General features: G+C 47.1%; 1 protein-coding gene across 3 annotated transcripts in view; it reads right to left on the reverse strand.

Annotated features, from left to right (window-relative positions):
* Window positions 1–21,719, reverse strand: part of MTMR4 (myotubularin related protein 4) — a 30,580-nt gene that overhangs the window by 2,646 nt on the left and 6,215 nt on the right. For all 3 annotated transcript variants that reach the window (XM_055101617.2, XM_003817374.6, XM_008970566.5), the window contains 16 exons: window positions 20,670–20,759; window positions 20,208–20,324; window positions 19,246–19,328; window positions 16,485–16,645; window positions 16,272–16,368; window positions 15,965–16,078; window positions 14,934–15,130; window positions 14,554–14,682; window positions 13,283–13,394; window positions 12,590–12,785; window positions 12,114–12,299; window positions 11,861–12,031; window positions 11,555–11,709; window positions 2,750–4,148; window positions 661–771; window positions 330–418 (listed from right to left, as the gene is read on the reverse strand). In XM_055101617.2, the coding sequence (XP_054957592.1) occupies window positions 330–418; window positions 661–771; window positions 2,750–4,148; window positions 11,555–11,709; window positions 11,861–12,031; window positions 12,114–12,299; window positions 12,590–12,785; window positions 13,283–13,394; window positions 14,554–14,682; window positions 14,934–15,130; window positions 15,965–16,078; window positions 16,272–16,368; window positions 16,485–16,645; window positions 19,246–19,328; window positions 20,208–20,324; window positions 20,670–20,759 (3,407 nt within the window). The remainder of the gene's footprint in view (window positions 1–329; window positions 419–660; window positions 772–2,749; window positions 4,149–11,554; window positions 11,710–11,860; window positions 12,032–12,113; window positions 12,300–12,589; window positions 12,786–13,282; window positions 13,395–14,553; window positions 14,683–14,933; window positions 15,131–15,964; window positions 16,079–16,271; window positions 16,369–16,484; window positions 16,646–19,245; window positions 19,329–20,207; window positions 20,325–20,669; window positions 20,760–21,719) is intronic.

Consider the following 21,719-nt stretch of genomic DNA (forward strand, 5'->3'; position numbering starts at 1 on the left):
CCTTTTTGAGACAGAGTCTTGCTCTGTTGCCAGGATGGAGTGCAGTGGCGTAATCTCGGCTCACTGCAACCTCCAGCTCCCTGGTTCGAGCTATTCTCCCGCCTCAGCCTCCAGAGTAGCTGGGATTACAGGCATGCGCCACCATGCCCAGCTAATTTTTGTATTTTTAGTGGAGACAGGTTTTACCATGTTGGCCAGGATGGTCTCAATCTCCTCACCTCATGATCCGCCTGCCTCGGCCTCCCAAGGTGTTGGCATTACAGGTATGAGCCACTGCGCCTGGCCTGCCCTGTTTTTTGAGTCATACTAAATCATACAAAACATCTTACCTGCAATGGTGTCTTCGTTTGGCCAACCAGAATTCACAGTCACAGTTATAGCAGTGTGATGCCATATGGTCTGGAACCCAGCGAGTCACCTAATAGAAGGCACAAAGAAAAATTCCTGGTCCTTGTTGACAGACTGGAAGAGCAACATTGCAATGAGGAAAGCACCCCAGGAGAAAGTGACAAGGCTTATCTTCATAACTGGCTACCATTTGCCTACCAGGCTGACACTCCTCTGGGGGACAGCTCAGTCTACAGCATGTCATTCATCTCTGGAAAATATGATGACTCACTGGCTCACGTAAGTACCCACTACATATGTGCCTAAACATACCTCAGTCTCTTTCTTATCAACAGGTTCCCAGCTTGCTTCTGAAAGGCAGTCTTCACTGTGATCAGAGCCAAAATCCTCAGTATCACTGCCATCTGACTCCTTCAAACATGTCTGATGAAAAGGCAAAGACAACAAATTATCTTCATCATCATTAACGCTTACTGTTTACCATGTGTCAGGCACTGTGCTAAGTGCATTACACACATGAACTTATTTCTTATGACAGTCTTACAATGTATACTACTAATATCCCCATTTTACAAATAAGAAAATGAAGCCACAGAGAAAGTTAAGAGCTGATATGTAGTAAAGCTGGGATTTGAACCTAGTATTGTAGCTTCAGATTTACACTCTTACCGATATGCTACACCACAGCATAGAAAGACTCTTGTTATGTTCTAAACCAGGGGTTGGCAAGCTATGGCCCACAGGCCAAACTAGCCCACTGCCTGTTTTTGTAAATCAGGTTTTGCTGGAACACAGCTGCATTCATTCATTTACTTACTGTCTATGGCTGCTTTTTGTTTTGTTTTTGAGACAAGGTCTCGCTCTTTTGCCCAGGCTGGAATGCAGCAGCATGATCACGGCTCACTGTAGCCTCAACATCCTGGACTCAAGAGATCCTCCCACCTCAGCCTCCTGAGTAGTTGGGACCACAGGCGTCCACCACCATGTCCAGCTAATTTTTTGTAATTTTTGTAGAGATGGGGTTTCACCATGTTGCCTAGGCTGGTCTCAAACTTCTTGGCTAAAGCGATCCACCTGCCTCGGCCTCACAAAGTCCTAAGACTACAGGCGTGAGCCACAGTGCCTGGCTACGGCTGCTTTTGCACAATAACAGAGCTGAGTAGTTGCAACATAGACGGTATGGCCCACAAAACCTAAAATAGTTATTATTTGGCCTTTTACAAAAAAAAAAAAGTTTGCTGACTCCTGTTTAAAGCACCAGAGAAGTGAGAAGCAGGCAAGTGGGGAGCACCTTAACAGAAGGAAGGAAAGTGTCTGTGTAAATGGCAAGATACCATGGAGAGGAAGCTGGCTCCTAGAAGCTCCCCAAGGACTATGGTGCCAGAACCTGAGGCTGCCCAACACTGCACAGCCTATAGTCTTCATCTCTCACCTGGATTATTCCAAAATGACCTTACCAGCCTCCCAATCTGGGTCTCAACTGCCTCATTAAAATTGTACACTGTTGGGCCGGGCGCAGTGGCTCACACCTGTAATCCCAGCACTTTGGGAGGCCGAGGTGGGCGGATCATGAGGTCAGGGGATCGAGACCATCTTGGCTAACACAGTGAGACCCCGTCTCTACTAAAAATACAAAAAAAAAAATTAGCTGGGCATGGTGGCGGGCGCCTGTAGTCCCAGCTACTCGGGAGGCTGAGGAAGGAGAATGGCGTGAACCCGGGAGGGCGGAGGTTGCAGTGAGCTGAGATTGCACGACTGCACTCCAGCCTGGGTGACAGAGCGAGACTCCATCTCAAAAAAAAAAAAAAAAAATGTACATTGTTGCAAGAATCATTTTCTTAAACTACAACTCTGATCATATTGTGCACTGGCCTAAAATTTTATTGCCTTAAGGGTAAAATCCAAACAAGAAGGGCACTCAACCTGACCCTTGTAATCTCCACCTAATTCTCCAATGTCACCTCCCACCACCCTATTTGACTGTCTCTCATAGCCCCAGTGTAAGCGTGTATGCATGCATGTACACATATATACTCGCATGTCCCATCTTTTTAAGCCGTATCATTGGAGTATCTATTGCCACTACGCTTCTGCAAATGGTGTTTCGTTTTCACTGTCTACCTGGCTAAGTATCACACATTCTTCAGCACTCAGCTCAAGCATTACCTTCTCAAGAAAGTCTTCCTTGACGTTTCACTCCACTCCAGCCCTCTAACACCTGATGCCTCCTCAATCATAGCACTTAAAAACATCATTCTAATTGCTTACTTGTTTTTCATCCTATAGCCCAGGCACCTAACTCAGTGGCACACAGCAAGTACCCAACGAATAAATGCTGAATGGAGGGAAGGCTGGATGAACAGAGTAAATAATGGGTGTATGGCAGTTGGTGACTACTTACAAAATCATCCTCATAGTCCATGGGGGGCTCTGCTGGAGGGGCACAGCAGTGACGGATGTCCAGCCTCATCTGAAGCTCACGCACCTGTCGACGTAGCTGCTCCACCTCTTGTTTGTACCCTGCTTCGATTTGCCGTAACCTATGCTGGATCACATCCGTGGGAAAGGGGAGTCCATCATCATCCAAATAGAGAGGAGGCACTGGAGAAGGGCAGGTCAGTGGAACGGGCTTTGTGCTAGAGACTTGCTTTGGATGACCGGACAACCACATCTGGTTCTTTCCTCCTGGGCCAGTACAATGTCCATTGGAATGACTAGAACAGACAGGTGACTTCACACCTTCTCTCTGAGCCCACTGGCCCCCAAAGCAGGGCCCTGTGGCCCGCATCTGCTTACTGTTTGGCCTCTTGCTACAACAGCCATAGGAAAGCAGCCGCCGAGGGGTGGCCTCCCCACTTGGGAATGAAGTCACCATCCCTTGGAAGCTGTCCCAGTTGGACCCTAGAAAAGAGAACTCACTGATCTGGCTCTGAGAAATTGGCTTCCGGACCAATTCCAATGGCATTTTCCCAAAGCGAGGATTTTCCAATAACTGCCCATTCCTATTATTTCCTCTTTTACCAATGTCTTCCTCCCCATGGGTCAGATCCGGCACAGAACTCAGTTGTTCCTGGTGGGAGATACTTGCCACAGACCCTGAGGGATCTTGGTTGAGGAAGTCAGCGCTTGGGTCTAGAGGAGTTTGGCAGGCAGCACTTGGTGGGTTGCAAACGGTGCTGAGGCTGTGATCAAGAACACATTTGGAGGGCACACCTAGCATGGAGTCTGGCTGGGCCTGTTGGGGCGTACCTGTAGGAGAGTTCTGGGAAGACTCAGGAAAATTACAAACTCCATCACACTTGTTAGAAATGACCTTGGAGAGTGCACTGACAGCTTCTGTTTCAGGACAATGTTCAGGTGGCTCCCCTATGCCATCTAAAGTCCTACCCAGCTCATCCTGGGCAGAAGGGTCTGGAGCTGGTCCCTTAGTCTCTTCCAGGACTTTGATCTCAGGATCAGAGGTGTTGCTCTTCATTTCCCGAGGCACTGCGGTATTAAGCTGTTTGTAACTTGGAGAACAGCTTTTGTGACTCTTGAAAGGTTTATTGCTCAAGTAGTCTTTCTGGCTGCTGGGCAGAGGAGGAGGAAGACCCACTTCTCCTACAGTTTGCTGAGGCCCTCCTACCCCAGAGTCCACAAAGCTTGTCTCTGATCCCTCAGGATTGCTGTGCCAGGGCTCCAGGCCTACCCTGACCTCCTGACAGTGGTTATTCAGGTTAGGGTCACTGGATGTACGAGTCAGGGGGCTGCTTGTGTCACAGGCAGAAAGAAGATCATCCATGGATCTGGTTTTAGGTAATCTGGAAAGACAAATGTAACACCTCCAGGTCAGGAGATGGGCACTTGCAATACAATATATGGAACTGAATCAATGGAGCAATATCAAAGCCAGAGTTTAGAAATAATGACACTTAAGAACACTTAAGTTTAGAAATAAGGACCCTAAAGATCACAAATAACCAATGTTCACTGAAAGTTTACTCTGTAAAAAAAGCATGAGACATGGACCTTGTCCTCCGGAACCCAAAAATCTATCCTCAGCTTTTGTCAGCACTCAACCTACCAGTCTCCCTGGGCAATCTCAACCACTACAGTGGTTTCAGCTGCCTTCTATGCCAATGCCTTCTGAATCTACTGTTCCAGCTAGGACTATACCTGAGACTCAAACCCAATATCCCACTGCCTCCATCACAGTAAAACAGAAAGAAGATGGGTTTTGGAGCTAGACAATATTGGCTCTGACGCTAATTAGCTACATGACTACAAATAAGTAAATTAACCTCTCAGATACTTGGTTTCTCCCTTTATACAATGATGATAATAAATCATACCTTGTAGAGATGCTATGAGAATTCAAAATACAGGCAACCAACCACAAACATAATAACCACAAACTTTATTAAGACAACACAACTTCCTCAACACTGCTCTTGATAACCACTTAGCAGCAGTGTGCTCCTCTGCTTCCCAAGGCCCCATGAAACTTCCCCTGGTATATAGCACTCAGAGTTCTGGAGGCATTCATATATACCAGATAGGTTAAGGGACATTTTCAAGAGTGACCATCCTGATTATTAATGCAGTTCAAAGTCCTTAGAGCAATGAAAACTTGAGGGAAATTCACCAGGGAAACAGTAGAGGCTTCACTGGCCTCCTATTTTTAGATGGCTCAGTCAGTTCAGCCTATGCGGAAAAATTCCCCAAAGGCAGTTACAACGCAGCTTATTTTAAGTAATCGGTTTTTGAAACTTAAAACAAATGTTCTATACATACTTGATATACCTTTTGTGATGAATTTTGATTTTTTTAATGGTATGAAATTCCAGGAAGGCAATAACAGTGGTTATAATTATAGTTCCTGGAGTCCCATAGGCAGGGTTCAAATCCCAATTTAACAACATCTTTGCTGTGTGACTTTAACTTCTCTATGCCTCAGATCCCTCATCTATGGAATAAAGGTAAAGTACCTAGCTCTTAAAGCTATTATGAAGATTAAACAAAAGAATCCACATCAAAGCACATTGCTCAGTGCTTCCTATAACACATTACTGCACTTTATTGTTTACTTGTTTAACTCCCTCTACTGAAGTGTCCTGAAAGCAGGACTCTGTCTTATTTGAATCCCCAGCGCCTAGCACAGTACCAGGGGCAAATGACTTGAGAAATGAATGAATGAGCTCAAAATACAACATCAAGTTTCCACTGCTAGGTGCCAATTGAATGTGTGATACACATCAGGCATCTTAGTGGATCTTCTTAGACATCCAGACAACCAGGGTCCACCCAAGACCTACTGAATAAGAATGGCCAAGAGTGAGGCCTAGGGACCTGTATTCTTTTAAGTGCCACAGCTGACTTCTTTCATTTTATTTTTTATTATGGAAACTTTCAAGCATACAAAAGAAGTAAAGAATATGCTGGGCACAGTGGCTCATGCCTGTAATCTCAACACTTTGGGAGGTCAAGGCAGGCAGATCTCTCGAGGCCAGGAGTTCAAGACCAGCCTGGCCAACATGGTGAAATCCCATCTCTACTAAAAATACAAAAACTAGCTGGGCGTGGTGGTGCATGCCTGTAAACCCAGCTCCTACTTGGGAGGCTGAGGCATGAGAATCGCTTGAACCTGGGAGGCAAGAGGCAGAGGTTGCAGTGAGCCGAGATCGCACCACTATATTCCAGCCTGGGTGACAGAGCAAGACTCTGTCTCAAACAACAACAACAAAAAGAAGAATATAATTAACTTCCATGTGCTCTTCATCCAAATTCAAATAACAACATTCTGCCATCCTCCACAACTCATTCTATGTGTACCAAAGGTTAGTCAGCAATGTTGACAGAGATAATAATACCTGAGTTTAGAACAAGGAGAGAGAGCTCATCCAGCTAGGAGGTCAAGGAAGGCTACAGAGAGAGGGTAGGATTTGAGATGGGTATAGAAGAATGTGTTTATGACTTTAATGGAAGAAGAAGAAGAAGAAGGAGGAGGAGAAGGAGAAGGAGAAGTGGGGGAGGAGGGGGGAGGAGGGGGAGAAGAAGAAGAAGGACATTTTTGATCTAGGGAAAGGTAGAATCAAAGGTAAGTCAGGTCAGTTGTTACAGAGACCATTTCCTTTAAAATCTTTATACCAATTATTTCTCGAAATCTACTCTCCATCTTGAGCTGCCTACAACACACCTCCTTCTTTGCTGTCAACTAATATTTCAATCCCAATTTCCCTGTATCTCCGCTTTCTCCCCAAACTGGCTGGTCTTCTCGACCTTTCAATGTCTATTAGTGGTACTAGTATTCTCCTACTTTTTAAGCTCAGATACTTGGGACCCAAAGTACTTTTCACTTCTACTCTCCAACTTTCAATTCTGTAGCCTGCCAATGGTTCTCTATAGTGCTTCTGAATTTAATCCTTTCTCTTTGCCAGGGACTCTTCCCCTCATATCTGAACTACTACAGCAGTGCTGGCTGGTCTCTGTGCCTCCAGCTATCCTGTACTCACTGATTAGTTCTCCAAGGATCCCACTGTCAGCAGACCACAGTAACTTCCTACAATGACTTCCTATTGACAACTGAATCAAAATAAACTCTTCACTGTAATGTTTAAAGCCTTCAATGCCCTCAATGACCTGTCCTATATTTCCGCTATTCCTTAAAATAGCCCCTTCTCAACCCCTGCCAGCCACAGAACTTCTTTTTTAAAAAAAAAAAAAAAAACTACCTCTCACCCAGGTGCAGTGGCTCACACCTATAATCCCAGCACTTTGGGAGGCCAAGGTGAGTGGATCACTTGAGGTCAGGAGTTCGAGACCAGCTTGGCCAACATGGCAAAACCCCGTCTCTACTAAAAATACAAAAATTAGCCAGGTGTGGTGGCACACACCTGTAATCCCAGTTACTCGGGAGGCTGAGGCAGAAGAATCACTTGAACCCAGTGGGTGGAGTGAGCTTAGAAGATCATGTGACTGCACTCCAGCTGGGCAATGAAGCGAGAAAACCCTACCTCTCATGTATCCACTTCCTTTGGACCCTTCTCCACTAACCTTGTTACTGAGCTCACAACTCCCTTTATTTCATTCATTTGTCCAGTTTTTTTTTTTGAGACAGTCTCACTCTGTTGCCCGGGCTGGAGTGCAGTGGCGCGATATCTGCTCACTGCAACCTCCGCCTTCCCGGGTTCATACCATTCTCCTGCCTCAGCCTCCAGAGTAGCTGGGACTACAGGCGCCTGCCACCACGCCCGGCTAATTTTTTTTATTTTTATTTTTTTGTATTTTTAGTAGAGACGGGGTTTCACCGTGTTAGCCAGGATGGTCTTGATCTCCTGACCTCGTGATCCGCCCGCCTCAGCCTCCCAAAGTGCTGGGATTACAAGCATGAGCCACCACGCCCAGCCATTTGTCCAGTTTTAAGTAAATTTTTACTTTAGTAAATTTATTTAAATTTACTTATTATGTGCCAGGTTCTAAGCCAGATACACAGAACACAAAAAGACCCACAGTTCTTGTCTGGTCCTTCATGAAAATTTCCTGAGTAAAACAGCCACCAAGTGACCCTTTTAAAAAACACATCATTTCTCTAAAGCTTTGAACTACACACATTTGTTTTTTTGAGACAAGGTCTCGCTGTGTCACCCAGGCTGGAGTGCAATGGCATGATCACAGCTCACTGCAGCCTCAACCTGCTGGGCGCAAACAATCCTCCTATGTCAGCCCTCCAAGTAGCTGGGACCACAGGCGCATGCCACCATGCCTGGCTAATTTTTGCATTTTTTGTAGAGGTGGGGTTCTACCATGTTGCCCAGGTTGGTCTCAAACTCCTGGGCTCAAGCAATCTGTGCACCTTGGCCTCCCAAAGTGCTGGGATTACAGGCATGAGCCACTGCACTCAGCCTGAACTACACACATTCTTATCTGCTTAGATGTTGACTTAGAATTGTTCTCTAGTTGGCCGGGTCTGGTAATCCCAGCACTTTGGGAGGCCGAGGCGGGTAGATTACGAGGTCAAGAGATCGAGACCATCCTGGCCAACATGGTGAAACCCCATCTCTACTAAAAATACAAAAAACTAGCCAGGTGTGGTGGTGGGCACCTGTAGTCCCAGATACTCGGGAGGCTGAGACAGAAGAATCACTTGAACCCGGGAGGCGGAGGTTGCAGTGAGCCAAGATTGCGCCACTGCACTCCAACCAGTGACAGAGCAAGATTCTGTCTCAAAAAAAAAAAAAAAAAAGAATTGCTCTCTCTAGTTGTTCTGTGTCTTATCTTACAGCTTAAAATTATCTTGAAAGTAGAACCAATATCTTCTATTTCTTTGCTGTAGCCCACAAAACCTAGTACAGTAATACACAACTTGTAGGTATTAAAGAAACATTTGTTGAATTGATAAATCAGATACTAAGTTAACGAAATGATTATTAAATGGGTCACAGAGCTTATTAAAAATTTGATTAAAAGTTATGGCCCCTCTCCCAGGAAAAGTAAACCTATGAACCTGTAGCCAAATTCTGCATAGTTTGGGGAAGGAAAAAAAAATCACTGAAATCCTGGAACCTATCATGGTCCCCTCACAATGACTTAGTTCAAAAGACCCTAAAACCAATAATTTGGGATGCTGGGCTTTTTGTTTTCCTTTATAATATTCAACCAATAACATATGTTATATTTTAACTTTAAAAACTTTCAGCCAGGCTGGGCATGGTGGCTCACACCTGTAATTCCAGTGTTTTGGGAGGCCAAGGCAGGAAGATCACTCGACGCCAGGAATTTAAGACTAACCTGGGCAACAGACCCGTCTCTACAAAAAATAAAAATTGGCACATGCCTAATGAGCTAATTAGCTACCTGGGAGGCTGAAACAGAAGGATTACCTGAGGTCAGGAGTTTGAGGTTACAGTAAGCTATACTTGTGCCACTGCACCCAGCCTGAGTGACAGAACAAGACCCTGTCTCTAAAAAACAAAAAAGCTCTCAGCCAATAAACAAATATCAAAATTTGAGATATATATATACATATATACACGTATATATGTATATATGTGTGTATATATATATTGTATACATATATACACACGTATATATATGTATGTATATGTATATACGTATACATGTATATATGTATACAGATATATATACATATATGTGTGTATATATATACGTGTATATATGTATATATATCCTTTGAGCACAGTATTTTCATTCAAAAATACTAGGACAAATGCAAAAATATGCATACAAAGTAACCCTACTGGCCAGGCGCAGGAGCTCACTCCTGTAATCCCAACACTTTGGGAGGCCGAGATGGTGGATAACTTGAGGTCAGGAGTTCAAGACCAGTGTGACCAACATGGTAAAACCCCGTCTCTACTACAAATACAAAAATTAGCTGGGCATGGTGGCGCATGCCTGTAATCCCAGCTACTCGGGAGGCTGGGGCAGGAGAATCACCTGAACCCGGGAGGCAGAGGTTGCAGTGAGCTGAGATTGTGCCACTGCAGTCCAGCCTGGGCAACAGAGCGAAACTCTGTCAAAAACAAAAAAACAAAACAAAACAAAAAACACACAAAGTAACCCTACTAAACTATGTACTTAAAAATGGTGTAGATGGTAAATAGCATGTGTATTTTACAATTTTTTTTTTTTTTTTTGAGATGGAGTCTCACTCTATTGCCCAGGCTGGAGTGCGTGGCGTGATCTTGGCTTACTGCAATCTCCACCCCCCCAGATTCAAGTGATTCTTATGCCTCAGCCTCCCGAGTAGCTGGGACTACAGGTGCCTGCCACCATGCCCGGCTAATTTTTGTATTTTTAGTAGAGACAGGGTTTCACCATGTTGGCCAGGCTGGCCTTGAACTCCTGACCTCAAGTGATCCACCTGCCTCGGCCTCCCAAAGTGCTGGGATTACAGGCATGAGCCACCGTGCCCAGCCTGTATTTTACAAATTTTTAAAAAGCTACACATATAAGGATGTAAAGCACTCCCTGTAATGATTAAAAAAAAAAAAAAAAGGAAATTACCTAAATGATGAGTAGGAATCTGGTTATATAAATTGTGGACTACTCTGAAGCCAATAAAAACAAGAAAGGAAATTTAGATGTGCTGTCATGAGAAGACAACCTAATACAAAGCGGGAAAAACAATTTGCAGAATATGCAAAAAAGTAAAAAGCGTATGTAAAAATATTCTGATTTTGTTTATAAAAAATGTTTCCATATGAAAGCGTGAGTGTGGATTTACCTACGTAGAGATAAACATTTGGAAAGACACATACCAAATGTTAACAGTGGACACCTGTGGGGACAAGGATCATAAGGGAAGATTTTCATTTTCTACTTTTATATTGACTATTTTTTTAAAACAAGAAATAGGTATTACTCTCATAAATTAACCAACATCATCTCACTTCTCCCCAAACATTGAGCCAGAAGATAACTAATTTTATGTCTCCCTTTTAAATTCTGGCCTTTTTCTGAGGGAGTAATATAAGGCCATCCTCCTGCTGGGAACCCATTTCCCTGAGAGTCAGATGTTTCTGGAAGCTAATGCTGGACACAACAAAGGTTGCTACTAATATAGCAAGCTCCCCATGCCCTGTACCAGTGAACAAAAATCAAGACCATTCCCACAAACCTTCCTAAAATAGTCCTTTCTGTTTTGTTCTCTCCCCTGCTTGGGTATATCATACAGAGTGATAGCAGCTCCTCCAGGAAAGAAAGTATCCAACCTTATCTTCAGAGGACCTTGAAAACACACAGAGTGCACTCCAGGCTAGCTACAAGTCTTGGCCAAGTTTTTCCTGCAAATGACTCAAGAAGTTGCTTTTAAATACCTCAGAAAGAGGCTGGGCACGGTGGCTCACGCCTGTAATCCCATCACTTTGGGAGGCCGAGGCAGGTGGATCATTTGAGGTCAGGAGTTTGAGACCAGCCTGGCCAACATGGTGAAACCCCATCTCTACTAAAAATACAAAAAATTGGCTGGGCGTGGTGGTCGGTGCCTGTAATCCAAGCTACTCGGGAGGCTGGGGCAGGAGAATCAGTTGAACCCGGGAAGTGGAGGTTACAGTGAGCCGAGATTGCACCACTGGCACTCCACCCTGGGCGACAAAGCGAGATTCCGTCTCAAAAAAAAAGAAAGAAAGAGAACATTTAGATGAGATGGGAAACAGTTACTGCCTTCCTAGTGGAGAGAGGAGAAAGGAAGAAGGGCTTTTCTTACCTGTCCAGAGAGCGGCCAGAGAACTCCTGGCTCTGGGCCACTGGGGAAAGGTAAAGATCCATGTTTTCTTCCCCAAGTGTGCATGGAGATGATGCTGGCAGATAAACAGCTGTCCAGAGGTGCAGGGCCCGGACATGACAAACAGGATGCAGGACCTAGGGAAGCAGCCCAATACTAGTGCTTTGTCAAGAGTTCCTTGTCCCTTTTCTTTCCCTAAGCCCTTGACTCTACATTTTCCCTACTGACTCAGCTGCTTCTCCCTATAGGTTTCTAAATAGCACCTATAGGAAAAGGGCTCAGACTCACCATGTCTGAGCTGGGTGTGTAGAGGAAGTTATGAAAGTTTTTATTGCCAGCTCGAAGGAGCGCCCACACAGAGCAGGTCCGCTTGTAGATGTTGCGCTTCTCTCGCTCACAGGGGTTGTTGGCCAGGAAGGTGCCGTAGAGGCAGGAGTATGTGTGTTGCACCAGTTTTACCTAGAAAGCAGAGAGAGCTTGCACCTGGGGGCCTCGGGCTGTCATTCCCCCCATCCCTGTTGTCACAGGGCTTAGGACTTACCAGGAATGCTTCATTAAATTCAAACAGGCAGGGGAACTGCTTAAGCAACTGATGAACAGAATCAAGCCACTGGAGGAACACAGGGCATTGTTCGTTTTGGTCCTCCACATTCTCTTGGTGGCCACAGCGATCTCCAAACTTGTGCCCAAAATCCAGCCAGTCAGACTCCACTAACACTTGGAAGCCCTGCAAAAAAAGAAACTGTTCAAACATAGGGCCTCTCTGGAAATGCTGATGTGCTACTCCCCTGGGAACTGCCCAAAGCAGGAAGCTGGCAGCTTCAAAGAAAAATAGGACTGGACCTAGAAGAGGACTCAAAGCCACCAATTTTCCAAGCCTTTGGGAGTTGGAAAAAAAAAGAAAAAAAGAGCCACCAATGTCCTCTACTGAAAGATCCCCAGGACAGATCCAGAGGGCTCAACACCATCCCTCCTGCCACATTCCTTCTGGTTTTCCCACCGAATTCCTCTCAATACCTCCAACGTCCTGTAATATGGGTCCAGCAATATTTTGGCCAGGGCTACGATCTGCGGTGTGCGGTCCCAGCCATCTGAGCAGTGTACCAGCACAGGCCGGCCTTCCCGGTCTACTGTATTAGCCACCAGCACAGCTGCTTTTAGCATCACCGACAAGTGCTGCAGCCATTTGGTACTCTCCAGTGCCGACAACCAGCTACACAAAAGCAGACATCAAGTCGGTCACAAAGGGTGCTGAGGCCACAACAGTCTCTCCACCATCCACAGCCAGCCCCACCCAACAAAGTCCCCATTGAGAACTGAAACCAAGAGGTACAACCCAGGGCCTTTTGGACAAGAGGTATCTAGCAGGAAGGTAGGGAAGACAGGACCTACAGCAGATAAAAGCATCTGAAGCTCAAAAGAGGAACTGGGAAGCATCACATGCACACTCAGCCATTTCCTCTCCCCAGTTCTCTGTGTTCTTTGAGTAGAACAACTGATCCAAACGAAAGGAATCCATGTCCTGTGACCACGCCAAAGTGTTGGCTGAGAAGTGGAAGGGTTCTTGGAACTAGCCCACGGCACCCAACTCCACCCAGGCCCTCAGGTCTCCTGCTCTCCAAACTTCTCATCTCCCCATCTAATCTTCCAAGAATAAGAGGTACTGGGTAAGGAATGAGACTGGAAGGAATCCAAGCAGGGAACACCTACTTGCTAGGATCCGGCATCTGGCTACACACAGCCCGGAGGTACTGAAAGCTGTTCCGGATGGCATGGATGTTGGCCATTCCCATGAACACGACCTCACAGTTGGGATAGTACTCTGTAGACATGACAGGAGAGTGGGACATAAAAGCACGTCCTAGGCCGGGAACAGTGGCTCACACCTGTAATCCCAGCACTTTGGGAAGCTGAAGCGGGTGGATCATCTGAGGTCAGGAGTTCAAGAACAGCCTGACTAACACAGTGAAACCCCGTCTCTACTAAAAATACAAAAATTAGCTGGCCATAGTGGTAGGCAGTTGTAATCCCAGCTACTCGGGAGACTGAGGCAGGAGAATTGCTTGAACCTGGGAGATGGAGGTTGCAGTGAGCTGAGATGGCACATTGCACTCCAGCCTGGGCGACAGAGCGAGACTCCGTCTCAAAACAAACAAACAAACAAAAAAAGCACGTCCTGGAAACAGGCATCCAGGACAAGAGTGGTCCTGGTGGACAAAGCTTCCCTGGCAGGGCAGAGCACTCCAGGATAGGAACTAAATACAGTCTTGAAATCTGAATCACACTTGTATCTCTGGAGACTCAGGTGCCATATATTAATAATAGTAACAGTAATGACAAATGATAGTAGTACTTAGAAAGACAATATATAATCAATTCTCAATAAATAGTAGCTGCTCTGTGGCAATAATTTTATATATACAACTTCTTTTTCTTTTTTAAGACAGGGTCTCATGGTCACCTAGGCTAGAGGTGCAGTGGCATGACATCAGCTCACTGCAACCTCTGCGTCCCAGATGCAAGCGATTCTCATGCCTCAGCGTCCCAAGTGGCTGGGATGGGACCACAGGCATGCACCATCATGCCCAGCTAATGGTTTGTATTTTTGATAGAGGCGGGGTTTCACCATGTTGCCCAGGCTGGTCTCAAACTCCTGAGCTCAAGCCATCCGCCTGCCTCTGCCTCCCAAAGTAATGGGATTACAGGCATGAGCCATTGGGCCCAGCCTACATATGCAACTTCTAATCATCCCAACAATTTTGCAAAGTGTGTAACATCCCCTTCTTATAGAAGAGAAAATAAAGCTTGGACAGATTAAGCAACTTCAGCATAGTCATAGCCATAGCTAGTAGGTAGCAAAGTTGTGATTCCAAGCCAGGTTTGTTTGGGCTCTTTCCACTATACAAATGGCCCCCAACCCCCTCCTCACCAAAGCCACCCAGAGCACAGGCTGGCTGCAGACACTGGGATAACAGCAATACCTTCACATTCACAGCCTCCACCCTTGGCCCGGTTGGCCACTGCTGCCGTGTAGGATCGCGCATCCAGGATCAGCAGCTTTTGAGGAGCTGCTGTGCTCTCCACTCCAGAGCACGCAGTCAGAGAAGAATCTAAACACACAGCAGAAAGGAGTCCCTGAGTCAGCCAGCCAACCAACCTCTTGCTGGCCCTCTGGCACTCCCTCTCAGAAGGCAGAACATGCAACTAGAGACCCCTCATGCCCCACAGCTTCTGACAAGGCAGGGACCCCAGCACCCCGTGTGTTGTCATCTTCCCAGACTCTCACTGGGGACTCCCTGGGAGCCAGTGAAGCCAAGGAGGGGGCCTGCTCCCTGGGGGGTTAGCATCATCCACACCTTACCAAAGTCAGCATCACACGCCTCGCTGGTATCATTATTCCCGGTGCCGAGGGAGCCCCCAGTGGCCCTTGTCCCCGGGTCCAGGGCACAGGCTTTAGCAATGGACGTGACCAGGTACTCATCATCAGCATTGCGCCAGCCCCACCAGCTGATCTCTGGCTGGCTGCAGCGGGCGATGGCAGCCCCATTGCGCAAGTGTCTGACAAAACAGAAGAAACCGTAATGCCCTTGGCATTCGAAGCCTCCAGAGGCCTACCTCAGGGGGTTAGACCAAAGTCTCCAGAGCCAGCAGGGGCTACCAACTCATCCAGGCCATAACAGCAACCAAAAGCCCCAACGTCACTAGCAGGCTTCACCGTTTACAAAGCACCATCACACATACTTTCTCAAATGGGCTCTGTATGTCCAAGGTGACCTTGACTCATCAAATCTGCATAGCAACTGCTCCAGGTACAGACACCCAGCAGGAGAACAAGGCCTGGCTGAGCCAAGAATAGGAACAATTCCAAACTTCAGGGTTACTTCCTGTCTCACTCTATTTTAGCTACAATATTCTAGTGCAGGGATCAGCAAACATTTTCAGTAAAAAATCAGACAACAATTTTTGGCCTTGTGGGTCACAACCAGTTTCTGTCATGTATTCTTCTTTGCTTTTTTAAAAAATAGCCCTTTAAAAATGTAAAAAACCACTCACAGCTTACAAGCCGTTTTATATAATAGGCTATAAGCCAGATTTTGTCTGCAGGCCAGTTTGCCAACCCCTGTACTAATGTGTGTATAAAATAATGTACTATTTTATACACACACACACACACACACACACACTCTCTAAAAAAAGGGGGGGAATGAATAAACTCCCTAATAGCCTTATTCTTAGGAGAAAAAACTAAGATAGTTTTTGTTTTAAAATTATTTCATACTTCCCCATAGAGTGTCAATTCTCAGTCAACCAGGTTACCCAAAACCTCCAATTTTGACTCTTTCCTTGTTGCATAAGAAATGGCCTCCCTACTTCCCAGCCCCACTGCCTCACCTATACACAACCACGGGGATCCGCTTCCAGGAGCGGAAGGAAGCCACATTCTCCAGCTCTTTGTCAGTGATCCACACAGGAACCAGCAGCTTCTGGGGGTAACTGGGGCACAATCTGAGAAGAGACCAGGTGGGGGTCACTGCACTGGGTCTAAAACATGTGATGACAGGATCCCTGGGGATGGCTTTGTGGGAAGAGAAACCATGAGCCTTCCTCCCTCTCAGACTCAGAAGCTGTGCCCACCACACTTTATCCAAACACGGAAGTAGTTTGGTGTGGAAGGTGTTTTGGTCCCCAACCCTCTCACTTGTAGTTGCTGTTGATGTGTGAGACTCTCCAGACGTTCTGCAGGTCAAAGCCCATCCTCGCAAGCTCCGCCTCCTGCCGACAACGTATGTGCTCACCTGCAACAGAGCCCCCACGATGGTTAGCTTCCCAGAGCATCAATGTGCAGGAGTGGAGGAGGGATGAGAACTAAGGGGTAAGAAGCAGCCTCCCAAAGAAAATAGACTGGCCTCACCTGGCTGACATAGGTGAGTGTGCTGGTCCTCCTCGGTCAGCCCCAGGCACCAGGCATGGTAGGCAAAGGCAAAGAGGTCTTCAGGCTTGGCAGGTCTTGCTGTGGCTCGGCTTAGCCGTGAGAGCCACTCTTGGCACTGCTTAAAAGTGGAGAAGTGGCACCTGCCAGGCAAGAAGCCACAGGCCTAGGTGAGGCAAAGTGCAGTTGTGCCATGGGGCTATCAGGGCCAAAAACACAGCCACAGGAAGGCTGTGAGGAGAGAAGGCTGCAAAGCAAGAGGTAAAGCAGTGGGGACCCAGGGTGGGGGGACGAGGGACACTGGCCAACACCCAACAGAAGTTGTCTCTTGTGATAATTCTCTTCCCAAGAACTCCTGTGTTTGAGGCATACTTATCCTCTCGAATGGGGCGCTACTGTTTCTTGTATCAAATCTAAATGCTACCATGTGGCCCTGAATATCTGCACTCCTTGTCCCGGCCCTAATGGACCAGTGTTATCTCCCATGACTCCCTAACTCAAACCTTCTGCTTCAGGTGGGAAGTTCTGCTCACATCCTTCCCATCTCCTTGGTTTATCTTCTGCTTGATAATGTCTCCTCTCTGCCTAGCCACATCCTACTGATGCTTTGAAGATAGTTTCAGTCTCACCTCTTCCTTGAAGCCTTCCCAGCCTACTCTATTCCAGAAACTCCTTCCTCTCTTGATTCTTAATGTGCTTGGAATATATATATACCTTTTTTTTTTTTTTTTTTTTTTTTTTTGAGAGAGGGTCTTGCTCTTGCTCTGTCACCCAGGCTGGAGTGTAGTGGCACGATCATAGCTCCCTGCAGCCTCGACCTCCTGGGCTCAGGCAATCCTCACAACTCAGTCCCCTGAGTAGCTGAGACCATAATTGTGCACCACCACGTCTGGCTAACTTTTTAAATTCTTCATAGAGACAGGGTCTCTCTATGTTGTCCAGGCTGATCTTGAACTCCTGGGCTCAAGCGATCCTCCTCCCTCGGCCTCCCAAAGTACTAGGATTACAGGTATGTGCCACTGTGCCTGGCCTGCTTGGAGTACTAAGCAACACATTTTCCCATAGCATATTGCCACATGTTAAATCTTCTTCCAGCAGCTAGAGTTTAGCCTCCTTGAAGGGAAGGGCAATGTGAATGCTCCTTCTGAATGCCCCACAGACCTGAGCACATGGTAGGCTCTAAAGTAGGTATCCTTTTAATAAACCTTAGAGTCATCCAGATTCCTCTTTCTTTCATTTCAAACCTGTCAGCAAATCTTCTCATCTCCACCTTCAAAATACACCCAGAATCTGACTGCTTCTCACCGCTTTGGCTGCTACCACCTCAGACAGGCCACCATGATCTCTCATCTGGGTAACTGCAATAGCTTCCTAACTAGTCTCCCAGTTTTTGCTTTTGCTCTTGCCCCCATTCTCTTTCATCTAGTCTCAATATAGCAGCCAGTGTGATTCTATGAAACATTAATCAGATCACATCACTCCTTTGCTCAAAATCCTCCAGTGGTTTCTCAGTTCCCTCAAAGTAAAAGCCAGTCTTCATGACAGCCAAAGTGTCTGACACCGGCTTTGTTCTCAGGTCATATAACCCACTACCCTCACCCACACGTGCTCTACTCCAACCATACCAGCCTCCCTGCCAGTCTCCCAATATGCAGGCACACACCCACCTCAGGGTCTTTGCACTTGCCGTTCTCTGTCTCTGGCACACTCTTCCCCCAAATACCCACATGGCCACTTTCTTCAAGTCTTGACTCGACTGCCACCTTTTCGGTGCAGCTTCTCTGATCACTTTCGTTTGTTTTTTTGAGACAGGGTCTCACTCTGTCATCCAGGCTGGAGTGCAGTGGTGTATTCACAGCTCACTGCAGCCTCGACTTCTCAGGCTCAAGAGGTCCTCCTATCTCAGCCTCTTGAGTAGCTGGGACTACAGGCATGCATCACCACGCCTGGCTAATTTTTTATATTTTTAGTAGAGATGGGGTCTCGCCCTGTTGCCCAAGCTGATCTTGAACTCCTAAGCTGAAGCGATCTCCCCACGCATCACCACACCTGGCTAATTTTTTCTATTTTTAGTAGAGATGGGGTCTCACTATGTTGCCCAGGCTAATCTTGAACTCCTAAGCTGAAGGGATCTTCCCACCTTGGCCACCCGAAGTGCTGGTATTACAGGCGTGAACCACCGTGCCCAGCCTGATTGTTTTACAATCTTCACCCTCATAGCACTCCATATTCCCTTTCCCTGCTTTATTTTTTTCCTTTACACTTACTATCATTTCACAAATTTTACTTATTACTTACGGTTGGTATCTCCTCATTGGAATGTAAGCTCTCTGAGGCGGCAAAATTTTGTCTATTTTTTCCCTGCTGTATCCCCAGGGCTTAAAACAGGCTGGCATTGAGTAGGGTACTCAATACATGTATATCAAATGAATAAATAAATAAACCAACAATAATGTGAGTGCTCTGTGCCAGATATTGTCCTCGGTGCTTTCATACACATACACATTATCTCACTTAATCCTTACGATGACTCCATGAACTAGGCATTACCCCCATTTTTTCAGGTCAAGATCCTATGGGTCAGTAAACTGACCTCCCAACCCAGAACATGGTCTTCACCTTTTCTTCCAACTGGGGAAAGTGAGGCAGGATCTTTCCTCTCTTGCACCAGAGAAACCCTGCAGCACAGAGAACTGGACAAGACTAGGGCCAGGGGACCTGAGTGAGGCTCCGTTGTTCTCACCTCACCACTTTGGAGTCCTTGCAGGAAATGTGCAACTGGAACATATCACGGCTTTCCACACTGTCAATCATCCGGAGGGGGACCTGTAGAGGAAGGGCAAACTGAAGCTCAGACTCCCCACTGGGTACCACTCCTCACCCTCACCCTAGCGTAGGCACTAATGTATCAATAGCAGGAAGGAAACCAACATTTACTGAGGGTCTGTTAAGCACCTGGTAACTGTACGGAGTCCTCTGCATATGTGATCCCAATTAATGATCCCAATAACGTTGCACAGGAGGTGCTTTCAGCCCATATTACGAGGAGAAAAATCAAGCCTCAGTTAGGTGATTTGACTCAAGGTCACCCAGCTGGTGAGTGGCAACGCAGGAAAAGAGCCCAGGTTTGCCTGACTCCAAAGCCTGTGTTCTTCCAACAATGCCACTGTGCTCCTTAGAAGGGCCAGTAATAGAATAATGGAAAGAGAGAAGAGGAGAAAGGAGAATGAGCCAGAAACAGAGCTAGGAAAATGAGGCAGGAAAACATGAAGTCAGAGAGAAACAGAAGGGATCCCCAACTTCTTTTTTTTATTTTTTTGAGAGGTAGTCTCACTCTGTCACCCAAGCTGGACAGCAGTGGCACAATCTCGGCTCACTGCAACCTCCACCTCCCAGGTTCAAGTGATTCCCGTACCTCAGCCTCCCGAGTAGGTGGGATTACAGGTGCGCACCACCAAGCCCGACTAATTTTTGTATTGTTAGTAGAGACACAGTTTCACCATGTTGGCCAGGCTGGTCTCGAACTCCTGACCTCAAGTGATCCACCCGCCTCGGCCTCCCAAAGTGCTGGGATTACAGGCGTGAGCCACTGCGCCCGGCCTCCAACTTTTTTAATGACATGATCAAGGACAGCCTTGGAACAATCCCACCTTGAACTTCATAGGGATTCTAGCTTAGGGGTAGGAGAACAATACAGAAACTCACGTTGATGACAGAGTCCTTGAATTTGATATGCAGCCGGTAGTTAGAGATGGCAATGAGGGCATCGGCTGCCCGGCCCAGGAACTCTACTCCCTCACCCTGCAGCACTGTGAAGGGGACCTGTCAAGGGGCAGAGAAACCTTCAGTCCAGAAGTGAGTGACCACCTTATCCTCTTCTACAGCCCCTGATCTGTGGGATCCCCTCTGGAAAAGGTGGGCCAAGGCAGGAGAGGAGAGTTGTCTCCACAGTAACAGCACCAGGCAACAGCTGTACAGGAAAGCTGCCTTTCCTTCCCTGCGGCCAAAGGCTCCAGGATGCACAGACAAACCCTCCTCCTCCAGAGACCAGGGAACAGGAAGCCAGAGCTCTGGTACCAGATGCCCTTGAGGATTTTGGGGAGAAGGGAGGGTGTTTTTTAACTGGGCAGGGAGCCCCATCTATCCTGGCCCCCAACTCCTCCTTACCTGAAGATTCTCTTCCTCCTTCACTAGTTCCTTGGGGGGGAACAGATCCTTGGCTTGGATGTACTCCAGGCTGGGGGGCCCCTCCTCACCCTGTAGGAAGGCCACAGTCCTAAGTCACCAAGCTCCGCTTAGCCCATCAGGCTCATTCTGCTCCCTTCCCCACCAAGAAATCCACAGATACCCACACACACACACCTCTAAAGGTTCTGGTCACCAGAGAAGGGAAAAGAGATCTGACTTGGTTGGAGACAGGGAAGGGTGAAATGGAGAGCGTATCAGCCTATTAAGCCTAAGGAAAGAGTGAGGCCCCAGGAGGAATTGGGAATCTGCACTCTTCAAAGAGGGACTCTCCTATAGAACCAACATTTCAAAAATGGAGGAGAGAAAACTAAGGAAAAGAAAGACTCTTTCCCTTAGACCCGCATAAGGGTAAGGCAGGAGTGGGGATGGGAAAGTGCTGTCCTGAGGAAAAGGAGCCAGGTATGGCAGCTGGTTTCAGAGAGAAGGGAAATCAGGCGCCTACAGCCACTGAAGCTTCAATCTGGTGGGTGAAGGAGACAAAGAGGAGTGGGTGGGGGGATTCAGTCCCACGCCTCTAGAGGGCCTTCACCGATGCTTTCAAAAGGAAGACGTGTTTGAGAGCTGGGCTTATCTTCTTGTTAGACCCACACTGCTGACGAGCCCCCATTACCTGCCAAGTAACCTGCTCTGCCTGCTAATCAGAGGGGAATTCCTGAGGAATACCCACAGCAAGCAAAAGGAACTCCCCTCCCAACCACCAGGGAGGGGACCCGAGGGGATCCACGCGCCTGGGAGGAGCCAGGAGACCCAAGGACAGCCAGGGGAGAGAGAGAGAGGAGGCCTGGCAGACACCCACGGGGAAGGTGGGGGGACAGCTGAGAGGACAGATGGGGGAAGCTGGGAAGGAGCATCAGCCAGAGCGGGAGGAGGGGAGGACCGGGAATGATGCAGAGGTACGGAACCCTGCAGAGGCAGGAAAGATGGAGAAGAGAGGCTGTCTGGGGGACAGTCAAGGAGAAAAGGCTGGCA

Source organism: Pan paniscus, chromosome 19 (genome assembly GCF_029289425.2).
Source record: "Pan paniscus chromosome 19, NHGRI_mPanPan1-v2.0_pri, whole genome shotgun sequence".
Classification (NCBI taxonomy): domain Eukaryota; kingdom Metazoa; phylum Chordata; class Mammalia; order Primates; family Hominidae; genus Pan; species Pan paniscus.